The sequence below is a fragment of the Hoplias malabaricus genome, chromosome 1, assembly GCF_029633855.1.
Source record: "Hoplias malabaricus isolate fHopMal1 chromosome 1, fHopMal1.hap1, whole genome shotgun sequence".
NCBI classification, from domain to species: Eukaryota; Metazoa; Chordata; class Actinopteri; order Characiformes; family Erythrinidae; genus Hoplias; species Hoplias malabaricus.
In genome coordinates this window covers 47,768,028-47,780,999 of record NC_089800.1, presented here as the reverse complement: position 1 = coordinate 47,780,999, position 12,972 = coordinate 47,768,028, and the positions used below count along the sequence as shown (strand labels likewise).

At 37.4% G+C, this 12,972-nt stretch overlaps 2 protein-coding genes across 3 annotated transcripts in view; one reads left to right on the top strand and one right to left on the bottom strand.

Annotated features, from left to right (window-relative positions):
* Window positions 1–1,979: 1,979 nt before the first annotated feature.
* On the top strand, window positions 1,980–4,397 carry LOC136692127 (melanocortin-2 receptor accessory protein-like). The gene is made up of 4 exons (XM_066665252.1): window positions 1,980–2,096; window positions 2,218–2,314; window positions 2,858–2,932; window positions 3,273–4,397. The coding sequence occupies exons 1-4, from the start codon at window positions 1,991–1,993 to the stop codon at window positions 3,277–3,279; spliced, it is 285 nt and encodes a 94-aa protein (XP_066521349.1). The 5' UTR covers window positions 1,980–1,990; the 3' UTR covers window positions 3,280–4,397.
* Window positions 4,398–4,703: 306 nt separating this feature from the next.
* Window positions 4,704–12,972, bottom strand: part of LOC136692114 (solute carrier family 12 member 7-like) — a 29,170-nt gene continuing 20,901 nt past the window's right edge. For both annotated transcript variants that reach the window (XM_066665231.1, XM_066665240.1), the window contains exons 20-26: window positions 12,777–12,908; window positions 12,282–12,389; window positions 11,930–12,040; window positions 10,762–10,919; window positions 10,617–10,631; window positions 9,996–10,129; window positions 4,704–7,310 (exon numbers count right to left, since the gene is read on the bottom strand). In XM_066665231.1, the coding sequence (XP_066521328.1) occupies window positions 7,219–7,310; window positions 9,996–10,129; window positions 10,617–10,631; window positions 10,762–10,919; window positions 11,930–12,040; window positions 12,282–12,389; window positions 12,777–12,908 (750 nt within the window). In that variant the 3' untranslated portion in view covers window positions 4,704–7,218. The remainder of the gene's footprint in view (window positions 7,311–9,995; window positions 10,130–10,616; window positions 10,632–10,761; window positions 10,920–11,929; window positions 12,041–12,281; window positions 12,390–12,776; window positions 12,909–12,972) is intronic.

Genomic DNA, 12,972 nt, shown 5'->3' with positions numbered 1-12,972 from the left:
ATTTGTAATACAAATTAATTAAATGTCATTAATAAAAACAAACGTAAATACAATAAGTGGTATCATAATCACTCCATTCTCTCTACCCCACCCCCGCCGAGGCCCGGATGATGGACTCTCCTAGTTGAAGTGTCGAGGGGAAGGGAGCGGGGCCTCGCCGCTGTGAATCGTGCGCTCCTGTTCTTCTTCTCCGGCGGAGAGTGAGAGGCCCGTCACCGCCATCTCGTGGAGAGTGCGAGGAAACAGCGACCCAAAAATTCAAACCAAATCTGTTTTAACACTTCTTAACAGGCCCGTGTTGTTTAGGCAGTTCAGATAGAGATATCAAACATTATATATTATATATAAATATATATTACTTGAAGAACAAAAACGAGTTAACCAGTGACGAGGAGGGATTTAAAACAGTGCAATATTTATGGTAAATCTAGATAGATAGATAGATACTTTATTGATCCCCAGGGGAAATTCAAGGTCTCAGTAGCTTACAGACATCACATACAACAATCACTAACAGCAATGGACTAATTAAAAAAAAAAAAACCCTAAAGCAAATATCAAAATCGACAAAGTACTTCAATACACTGTGTAGGCTGAGTCATGTATCAAATAACAAGAAATCCAATACCAAGAAGTTAGCACATAGTGTGCTAAGAATGATCAACCATCAAAGGATCTGTGATACTGTGAGCAGCTGAAGATGATCTCTTGAGTGCATTATATATTTTAAAAGTTTAAGTTTAAGAGTTTAAAAAGTGTGGATAGTGCAAAGGGTATGGAATGTGCAATATCAGTGCAGTATCAGAATTAGAAATAAATATAGTAAAATAAATAGTGCAAGGCAGTACAGTACAATGTTCCTGTATTAAGTATAGAACTACTATTGTAGTTATCAGATTAGAGTACACAAGAGGTAGATGAGTTGGTTGACTTGTCCCGTGGTTGACTTTTCTATTGTCCAGTTAGGTACACATATACAAATATGGAGGAGGTGGTGGTGGATGGGCAGACAGACTATGCAGAGAAGTCCATCGCTCCTCTCCCCTTGAGAGAAGCGTTGAACAGCTCAATAGCCCTGGGGACAAATGACTTCCTCAGTCTGTCAGTTGAGCCTGGCATTGAGCGAAGTCTCCAGCTGATCAAGCTCTTCTGCTTAGTTATGGTACTGTGGAGTGGATGGCACTCAATGTCCAAGATGCTGGTCAGTTTGTTCAGGGTCCTCTTGTCTGATATGGAAGTGATGCACTCCAGTTCAGCCCCCATTACAGAGCCAGCTTTCTTAACCATCTAACAGTATATGAGTTAAAAATCTAACAGTATATGAGTGATTTCTTATGAGTTTTGTTTATTTTTTGTTCATTTGTAGCTGTCCAAAGAAAAAGTCATCTCTACAATGTAACTTTACAGTAGAAGGGAAAATATTTGAATGTAAGTTAATGTAAAAATTGTTTATTAAAAGTGGTTTTGGGGCATTTCTATTCGTCTATTCATCTTGAACTATCTTCACAGTGTAAAGAGCAGCTGAAGGGTTAAAACTATGAAGAAAACTAAAAACAGACAAAAATGGATATGCACATTTTTCAAAACATTGTTATGGGTTAATATACTTTGTCCCACACCATCTGCAATGGATTTTGTTTTAATTATATAAAGAGCTGTGCTTAATATAACCACACACATAGCAAACAGGCCATTTGCAATTTTTAGGTGGACTTATAACCTTTTATTTTTTGTTGCTTGTGCAGTTCTGTTCTTTAGACTGAAATGAGGGAATGCTGTGCTTACATTTTCTTCTCAGGAGTGTAATTTTGCTTACAAGGCAAAGCTGAGAGAAACTCTAACCGTTTTTGGGCCTTCGGTATATAACAGTGCCATTATTTTTCCTCTGTACTTCATGGGTGGAGCCTTTAATGGAAAAACACTGTCAGCAAGTTTGTGTTTGGATTTTTTTTTCTCCTCAGTCTCGTGTTTCTCTCTGAAGACAGGGATAATGGAGAGGTCCAGAAACTCTTCAGCATATGAACTGACCTATGAATATTACTATGACTACATGGACCCAGTCATTGTGGATGCCAGGACGCTTAGATACAACAGATGTGAGTCTGACTCTGTGTTTGTAACAGACACATCCGAGGAACAGTTGTAAAACTGATTATAATCTATATTCATTTGGTGGGAGATGTTCTAAGATGGCGACCTGTCTCTGGTTCATTTTAGATACCATTGTTATATCATTCTGGGTCATTATGGTTGCATTTATTGCACTCTTCCTCTTGATTTTGGCAAATATTTCCCGAACTGGGTTTCATCTACGGTAAGTGCTGATTATATCTATGTATGAAATTAATAATTATAACAGACATTCAACACGAGTATGAGATACTGAGAAAATCTGTGGCGTTTTTTACGTCTGAAATGAAAACATTGTCATGTTGAAAACTTTGATACAAAACAGAACACTATCCAGTTCCAAAATGTTATCTTTTGTTTCAACAATGATCCTGAAAATGATCCTGAAATCTAATACAGATTTCTGTACTTTTAATTTATTCAAGATATTATAAATCATATAACAATAGTGGAGTTTGACAGAGAGACAAAGCTTAATGAACCAAAAATGAGCAAATTGTTCATGCAAGTGATTATTATTTTGAAAAGAAAAATTTCCTATAAAGTGCAGTCCATGAATGAACCAGTTTATGATCTTGAGAGCGGGTCCCCTATAGGGCCGAGGCCATGTCTTTAATAGACCAAATATATAGAGCAGAACTTTTAATAGACTCAGGCAACTAGGTCAGTACAATTGCTTTTTTACAACGACTGATTGTGCCCCTCTTCTATGCCTTCTGTCGTCCAGACATACCAGTATCAGGAGAAATGGGAGCTTCTTACTGAGGTGGAAAGAAAGATGTCCTTCGTCTAAACCCTTGGTGTGAGTCAGCCATCGTTCTCAGAACTGAGCATCAGTGTGTGCTTTTACAATCGACATATTTCAGCTTTATTACTCCTAATTTACAATAAGGATAAACCCTTACCATTGTTTCTTTCTTTTTTACTGCTGCTTACAGAAACCACATAAAAGATCCAATAGGCTTTTGAATTGGATGCAGTTGGTTTATAACCTTTATGTTCATGTTCATGGAGGCTCTTTTAAAAAGGACACTCCAGTCAAAATGAAAATGTAAACATGACTGTATCTGATGTAAACCTGCTCACTCACATTCTACTGCTGCATTAGTGATCTTCAGATTGTTTTTTTTTTTTCAATTCAGATACTAGCAAACCCTCTTCTAATGAAGTATCTTGAAGGTGGGAGGGACTACTGCATTCTTAAACCACACCAAAGTTCTATAGAGCACAGAATAAAAGGAGGATACATGCAGGTTTTACTACAGTTTTGAGACAAAACATTTATTTTTAAAAGTAGAACTGTGCAGGTGATGGATAAAACATGCTTCACATTTAATAATGTTTTTCTTTTGAAAATTTGAATTATTTCTTTTTAATCAGTTACATCTGACACTGAAGTCTTTTTTTTTTCATTTTAAGCTTAAAATGTTACAAATCAAGATATTATGTTCAGAGTAGGTATTTATAGGAATGTTTTATTTTCACAAAATAACTGAATAAAAGCAAAGACATGGGCATATTTATCACAGCCTGTTGCTGTATATTTCCTTCTAAAGTGGGCTTCCAGCCCCCTACAAAGTTGTACTAAATTTCTACAAAAACATCCTGAGATAGATGGGGGTGAGAGTGAGAGAATGTTTAGATTGTAGCCATTAGCCTTGACCTGTGAAGATAAGCAAAACAAACCCTGTTATTTTGTCTATTTGAGTGTTTTCTCTGAGATATATCATATAGATTTGCGTGTATTTGTCAAGGGAAAGTAAATACTGCAAGGCTAATATAGAGAAATGATGCCAGTGTTTGAAAATGCCAAGCAGTTACAGATGTTTCACACACACCATACAGAGGCACCGTCATGGCCATGCAAAGAGAGAGAAAACTGGAAGCAAATAATCTAGAATGTTACTAATTTAACACAGAAAAAAAAACACTTCAAAATACAGACTCGGATACTTATTCCCCTTCCAGCACAGTTTGGAGTGCTGCCATCTGCCAGTCTGAGATTTTAGGAGGATGTGAAAATTCCTGACACAGCCATCCAAGGCCAGGCGTCCTAAGAGGGCCTTTCTCTGTCTGCCACCCCTCATCACACGGCATAGTGCCAGGCAGCATGGGTGTCAGTCAGCTGATGCAACAGACCAGGGTTGTCAGTGCTATCCTGGGTTGGACCGACCTGTGACATTGCATCAAGGGCAGTGTGAAAAGAGGCGGTGGTTGACATCACTCATCTCAGAGGAAGCTCGTGCATGTGCTGGTCCTTAACCTCTAGGGGTGAAACTGGAAATGCCTAATGATTGAGTAAACGCTGGTGTATAAAAAAAAAATAAAAAATTATAAAAGTGTTGAAGTGAAATTTAACTGAAGATTTCACACAAATAATTTTTTTTAAATATAATCAATTTTATTCAACAAAAATTAGTTTTGCTTTGACAAAAATAATGCATTTAAATACACAAAATTCTCTTAGAACAGCAGAAGTGTCCACAAATCCATTTTAAACTTTTTCAAGAAAATTTACGTTTTTGGCCACAATTATTAAATTACTGTCTTTTTGACCCGTGCACTGAAACACTTGGACACACACATCCAAAAAAGAGGAAACAGAAAAATAAGCCATTTCTAATGAGATAATATCCATAGGATAAGCACAAGATTCATGTTCATTTATGTCATTGGATTCCATATCAGGAGCTTTCTGTTCTGTACTGCTCATTAAATATCACGTCAGCACACAAGAATTCACCTGGCTTAAAACCTCAGTCTTAAACTGGCTCAGTTCAGTGAACAAAGATTATAATGTGTTAGTACAGTTAAAATGAAGTGATCCATATTTGTTTATCAGGCTGTTTTCCTCTTAAGAATATCCTAAAAATCCTCAGAAAACAAGAAAATAATGATATATTTTTCTACTGAAATAAAATAACAGAAACCTCTATCACGTGTCTCAAGCAGGTTTTTGAGAGGCTTCAAAACTACGTTACTGTCCAAAATTGTTAATAATCCTCGTCTTATTACATTTTGTACAAGATATATTTTATTTTTTAAGAATTTTTTTTTTTTCTATGTGCACCCAAACTTTTGAACATGCCTGCACATATTTAAAACTACAGAACACCGTCTGTGTATAGCAGGGGTGCACAACTCCAGTCCTGGAGGGCCAGTATCCAGCAATGTTTGGTGATTGCTCTGCTAATACACACCTTTAACCTGGCAATTAACAGATGAGTTGACTCAGGTATGTGTGAGCAGAGGTATAACCAAAATTTGCTGGATACCGGCCCTCCAGGACTGGAGTTGGGCACCCCTGTTGTATAGAATTTACTGGCAAGACTCAAACCTACAAGATCACTGAAAGAGGTTCATTGAAAAGCACTCAAAGGAACTGTCAATTTAAAGCAGAATTCAGTCATTTCCTTCAATCTTCTTCTTTAAGCTCTGAATCGGCCATTATACAGGCCCCTAATGGCCTGGATGTGGCATGCTGTTAAGACTCTGTAGGGAGAGTCTAGTGCCTTTCGCCATTTAATGTGGCCAAGAACGGCCTACTACTGCAGGAAAAGAAATTTGACTGACGCGCAAAAGGACTAATCATAAGTCTGCTATTTTTAATGTGACGTGTAGAAGAAGGCAGTTTTAATGATTCACTTTGGACCAATACCAGAGCCAATACAAAACAATGTGGAAGCATGGCCACTTCCATGAACATAACTGGGATTATAAAGGCATCTGATTCTTCATCTTATGTGAGTTGCTGCTTGCTTGTTTTTGGTGGTAAAATTACTGATTGCTTGATATTAAACATTAAAAAATGTTTGTCTTCTGTCATTACTGAGAAAGGAATAGGAAATTATTAGCTATTACCTCTCTGAGATTTTGAGCTCTGAATTCACTTGTATGTTTGCCAGCAAACAATCCTCACTCAAGATATACAGAGTACACATATTTCAGTCTCGATAATGCTGAAGCTCACACAGAATCACACTTCAGGGCTGAAATTAATTGTATAACAAATGTATACAATTATAATAAAAATATTCTCAGTTACGAGAAAACAACACTGTGCAAGCCCTTTCCTTCTTTTACAAACTTGCTTTTCTAGGAAATAGCAGCAAAGCATATGGAAAATTGAATACAAATACTCATGAAATAACACAACATCATTTTTCACAATACACAGAAATATTGTTCCACATTAGTTTAAAATTAAATCAAGAACTTGGATGACACTGTCTACATCTACATACCAGGACTACCGTGGCAAATTTTAGCAAATACTTGGTGTTGCTATTCTTGAAAAGAGTTTTGGTTTTGTGATGCAGGTCTTAGAGCAGCTTCTGATGGAAACATTAAAAGGTCTACAAACAGTTTTGGAATTTTGTTACCATTTGCCATTAAACTGGAGTGCAAAATAAAAGCATGAAAACAGGAATAGAAACTTAATGAAAATATTACATTAAAAAAAGAGTATTTAAAACACATTAGTTTCTAGATTAAATAAATTTGAAAAGCATTCTTCAGGTTTGTGAAAAGCTTTAAAAAAAAAAAAAAAAAAAAAAAAAAAAAAGAATGAATGAGGCATGTTCTTTCCATGTATAATAAATTATGTTGGCTATTTCTGAATCGTGTATACGAAAAAAAAAACATAGCCATGTTGTGAAGGAGTGAAATGTTTCCCAGTGCATCAAACAAACATGGCAGCACATCTTTCAAATACAGTGAGTAGCACTGCAGTAAAATGAGTAAAAACGAAAAACTCATTTTTAGGCTCCATTTCTGACTGCTCTGAGTGCATAAAATCAGTCTGGGAGAGCAATTCCAGTCCTCAGTGTTAGTGTTAAAAATCATCTCTCTCGCTCTCTATCAGCATATAACTATCTTTTCGGTAGCCTAATGAGAATATATTTACAACAATGTTTGCTACATGCTCAGCAGTTACTTAATCTGCCCAATTAAGCATTTCAGCAGAGACAGGCTTCCAGTTTATTTAAAAGATTTCATCCCTCAGGAGATGTGCTATTTTCTACTACCCTGAGTACTTAATACTTCCCTTGTGCACACACTCTCCACAGTAAACGTCCAGTCTTGTGGCTAAGAGTAGATAGTTACAACCTCTCTTCCTCCACCTCGAACAAGTAGAACTCGATCCAAACCCTCCATTAAAACCTCCAAAAATTCCATATCTGAGAGACACCTGTTAAGGAACAAATAGAGAGCTATACACAATATTATACTAATATGACATTAGTAGGGTGACCAGACATCACATTTTTATGGAAAACTCCCGTTTTTAGTCCATATCCCAGCATCCCGGCTTATTTTTTAATTTTTGTACATTTGTCCTATAAATCAATAACAAATTGCGGAAATGGATTTCATTCACGCAAATAATAAATTCACAAGTCCTCAGTTGACACTGTTTAACTGTAATGATATAAATGAATACAGACTTCAAGAAATTCAGGACAGGAAAGCCTCCCACCCCCACACAAGAAAACGCATCATGATAGGAACTTAGTACATATTAACAGTGTTATTTTAGTGTTACTAAGTGCATTTTCTTTTACATTGTAACAGCCAGATGTAATACTTTTAAAACTGGTAACTAGCCATTTTTTCAGAAATATTTATATTCCTATGTAATAGTCAATAGATCAATACATTGTGCTCTATGTAATGGAGGTCACAGACACGTTTAAAATCATACTGACCAACTTGCACTCTGGTGTTGTGGCTTTAATAATCAGACGATTTGTGTGAGATACAGAAAAGCTGTGGTGAAATCGTCAGAAAGGCCTTACCAGGTGAGTTCAGTGTATCAGTGAGGATTATATAGCAAGACGAGATGATTTTATGTTTTGTAAAAGAGCAGAAAGGTAAAATCTTGTGAAGCACATCCTCTAAACCTTCATAAGATATTAGAATAAATTTACTTTAAACATACTTATTTTATTTATCGTTACACTTATGTAGCACCTTTCTAGATGCCCAAGGACGCTTTACAAGCAACACTGCTCAGAACGGCAGTCCATTCAATACTCAATCCACACTGGCAAGAAGCGGCAGCCAATTGTGCACAGCGTACTGTCAACCGTCCACCTGGAGGACTGCATCGGGCACTAGAATTTCACTCAGGATAGAGTGCCAATCCATATCTGGGCTCACACACATTCACTCACAAATACAGACATTCATTCACATACACACTCATTCACTCACACCAGGACAGTTATTTCAGAAGCCAATTCACCTCCATGTTTTTGGACTGAATGAGGAAACCCGAGACCCCAGAGGAAACCCACGCAGACACGGAGAAAACATGGAAACTCCACCCAAATGGGACTTGAACCCAAGATCCCAGCGCTGGGAGGCGAACGTGCTAATCACCAAGCCTAACACACTGTAAAATTAAGCCCAGTTTGGCTTTAAGCTGTGTATGTTTACACTTGAAGGGCGTGAAGTGTCCCATTCTGCTATAGATATAGGGCTTAGGACAACAGCTGGGACAAAGGGAGTGATGATACACAGGCTTTATTAATTGCATGACACCATGTAAAGGCGCTCTATATAAGGGGTTTGTCCATGGACCCCTAGTGGGTCATGAAGCTCCCTATGGTGGTCTACTGGACAATCCTCCGGACATGTAAAAATCTGTGACACCTGCTGGCAGAAAAGACAATCACTGCCCTTAAATGTAGGAACTTGGTGCTTATGGGTAGAAGCGTTGACGTAGGATGTCACAGGGATGAAATGAGTGGCACAGGGCACTTCTAGTGTTAAACGCCATCTCATATTTCTACTTGTTTAACATCTTTACAGGTTTTATGCTCTGTGATTTAAATGAAATACACAATATTTCTTTTAAGTGTGTGTTCTGGGCCTAATACTCAAAAGTGTCACACCAAGAGATTTAAAAGACAAAATACATTATGCATATAAAACTGCAGGTTGTTCTCTCATGGGCTGTTATGCTTTCTAGTTAGAAACAGAGGAAGAAAAGGCAGAGAAGCTCTGCTCTACAGCAAACACCCATGCTCCATTAATATTAGCATAGGGCAGCACGGTGGCGCAGCAGGTAGTGTCGCAGTCACACAGCTCCAGGTGCCTGGAGGTTGTGGGTTCGATTCCCGCTCCGGGTGACTGTCTGCGAGGAGTTGGTGTGTTCTCCCTGTGTCCGCATGGGTTTCCTCTGGGTGCTCCGGTTTCCTCCCACAGTCCAAAAAAAAAAATAAAAAATAGAAAAAAAAACCCCCGTTGGTAGGTGGATTGGCGACTCAAAAGTCCAAGTGTGTGAGTTGTCCTGTGTTTTGCCCTGTGAAGGACTGGCGCCCCCTCCAGGGTGTATTCCCGCCTTGCGCCCAATGATTCCAGGTAGGGTCTGGACCCACCGCGACCCTGAATTGGATAAGCGGTTACAGATAATGAATGAATGAATGATTTAGCATACATTTGATGACATAGATAAACAAGTTCGTCATTTATTCCCCCACAATGGCGTCCCGTATTCTGGCATCAGAAGTCTGGTCACCCTAAATATTAAATATTGGGCAATTCTGTGCATGACTCATCTATGGCTAATACTCGTCAATGGCTAATTTGCCCAAAATTAAATTCAGATCTTCTTTAAAATACCTGCATGTATCTGTCTGATTTCAGTGTAACTATATAATTTTAATAACGTTATATTACTTTGTTTCACCTTAAATTATACAAATATGCAGATTTATTAGTGTAATGGAAGGTGAACTTTGCTTCCTCATTATGGGTCTGATGTATCTTACTGTTCCACCAACTAGCTTAGCATGAACTGTTCCTATAATCAAGTAAGAATGCAGTGTCTGATGCAGTTCTGCATTGTAAAAGGATACAGCTTTCATCACCATCTTTATTTTTAGGTGGTCCAGGCATATTCAGCAATACAAGATGAGCCTTGTGGGATTTGTTGACCACAACTTCATTTAGTTTCACTGCAGTGTGCATTCTTCTCACATTGGATTGGTTTCTATGAGAAACAATTTACATTAATGACAACATTATTTAAATAAAAGCATGTCCATAAATCTCATCTTGTAAAACTGCCTTTCATATTTTACTTAATTATTTATTATATGAACAAAAATTAAAGTATATTAAGTTCTGCATTCTACATATAAATCTCCATCAAAATACATTGCTAATAAAATGGCATGCTCTGGATGAGCAGCAGAGATCTCAAGCTCAGTGTGCTATAGAGCAGAACTGTGTCCTCTGGAGTGGAGCTCTGTATTATTCTTTGATTCGTGATTGCTGCAATCAAATTCTGAAAGTTCCAATATTGTAAAAAGCCTTCACAGAAGAGCATGATTTGTTGCTGCAGCAAAAGGGGACAAACTCTCTTTTAATAAAAGGTTTTGTGAATAAAGTTTGATAAAAATGTATCTAGAATCTTTTGTACATATAATATATATCTTCCCACATAAACAGTCGGAATAAAATAGAATTCCACTTACAGATTCCCCCACTCTCTAAAAAGAAAGAAGAAATACACCGATTAGACATTTTCAGGTAAAACTACAAAAGCACCTACATATTTAATATGTTGATATGAAATTCTTAAATGGCTTGAGATAACATTCTAGACTTGTTAGCACTCACGGTTTCATGCTGAACATATCCCGTACTCCAAGGGTGGCATCATGGTGACGGTTTCTCTCACTGATGAATTTCTCCTTGGTCCAGGTCATTTGGACATGATCAGAGACTGGACTGTGCTTTTCTGGATGACCGCCCTGAGCCTTGACATTCCTCTGACCCTTGAGGAATAATAGCTACACTGATTATCTGGAAAACTGGTTTAAAAACCTGTTTATTACATGGTTATTTAATAGGTTGTAAACATCTCAAAGGTCATTAATTATAGTTTGTAACACAGACAGAAAGGAAAACAGTGACCTCTTTTTTGTTTAACAGTGAAAGAGTCAGAGAACTTGAAAATGTTAATGTCATGAATAAGCTCAGACCTATGAATGTGAATTTAGTCATTTCACATGTTAAAGTACACCACATTACCATTGATACATAAAAAGGCACTCTGTTGCTGGTTAATTCATTAAATGGTTAAATTTGTCAACAATATGAAGCCAATAAACAATGCAGACTGATGGAGAAGACAATGTAGGGTCGGTATTGAGCAAGATCAGAAGTTTAACAATGTAGATGGATGTGGGTTCACTATTTGGCAAACAACAGGACACTGCTGCCCTTTCTATCTGTGTTTTGTCTGATTATTAATAATGACAATTAATGTATTAACAACACAATTAATGACTATTAATAAAGAGATTTTAAACAATTTATAAACCTTTATAAGTGTAATCTTATTCTAGAATGGTACCATAAATTCTGAAGCATTTATTACACCTCTGGTATTACACCTTCTGGTGATCCAGAAATTACTTGGGCAACTTTGGTTCAGAGTGTTATTTTAATTTAGTGTCGCTGTCACACAGTTCCAGGGAACAGGAGGTTGCAGGTTCGAGCCCTGCTCCGGGTGAATGTCTGTGAGGAGATTGGTGTGTTCTCCCCGAGTCTGTATGTGTTTCCTCCCACAGTCCAAAAACACACATTTGTAGGTGGATTGTTGACTCAGAAGTGTCCATAGGTGTGAGTGTGTGTCGCCCTGTGAAGGACTGGCACCCCTCCTCGAGGGCGTGTTCCTGCCTTGCGCCCAGTGATTATGGTTATGCTCCAGACCCACCACAACCTTTAATTGGATATGTGGTTACAGACAATGAAAGAATGAATTAAAAAATAATACAGGTACCTCATTCTCAAGGGATGACATGCCTGGTACTTGTAAGGTGTTGGGAGTGGGTTCCTTCATGTGATTTTTTCTTTTAATTGAGCTCCTGGATTCATCTGAAATGCTTTGAATCTGCCAGCCATCACAAAACATAACTCAATGATGATAAAAGAAACATTTAAAGCAAACCAAAAATTTTGGACCTCTACTAAATGAAGCCTCAGATATACAACCAACACTGAGAATTTCAAACATATCTGCTATTATATCTGCTTCCTCAGTATTGTGTATTGAGTCCTAAAAAGCAGACAAAGCCTCTAACAGAATGTTGATTAAATTACAGCATTAAATGGTACATAGTGAAGGATGTTACCTCTCTTTCTCTCTCTGTTTTGGACAGGTGCATCTGCCTGAGCATCTGAGAGCGCTGCTCCATCACCAATGTTTTCTCGTAGGTGAAAGCTGAGATATCACTCGCATGCTGAACAACACAGACAATACAAAACTCAGACATCACAAAATGTAATTTCATTAAACATTTGTAAACTGTCCATACAGACACGTTTTGAACTGAATAAGAACGTCTAACAGCAAAGGCAATCTTACACTAATTAATTCTACAAAATCCATAACAACAGTAATTCTAGAAGAACTTGGGTACATTTTTAAATACTAAAATATCTTAACTGGGATTTTTCCTATTCATTATTGTGTAACGTTTAAACAGCAATACATTATTTACAAGATTAACGTACCAAAAATAATGGCAAGGTTTTTTTTGGTTTTTTTTTCCTAATGGAAACTCACCATGTGTTCATGTTTTTTTTACCTAAAATATTTTTATTAAAACATTTTTGAGAAGCCTTACCATCTCCACCACCTCCACCTCAGCATCTAATCGCAGCTGGTACATGAACATGTATAGATCCTTCTTCATCTGAATGCTGTTGTCATCCAGGTGAGCCACAGTGAAGATGCGCATCTTGCACTTTTTCCACACCTACAGCAAAGAGCAGAGACAGATCCTTTGGCTATGATAACTTAAGATAAATTCTAATGATCTC

What these genes read in the sequence shown, in the direction of transcription:
- LOC136692127 (XM_066665252.1), top strand. Translation starts at nt 1,991, where the DNA reads ATGGAGAGGTCCAGAAACTCTTCAGCATATGAACTGACCTATGAATAT. An exon ending in GACGCTTAGATACAACAGAT is followed by an intron (nt 2,097 to 2,217) that starts GTGAGTCTGACT and finishes GGTTCATTTTAG; the next exon opens with ATACCATTGTTATATCATTC. An exon ending in CGAACTGGGTTTCATCTACG is followed by an intron (nt 2,315 to 2,857) that starts GTAAGTGCTGAT and finishes TCTGTCGTCCAG; the next exon opens with ACATACCAGTATCAGGAGAA.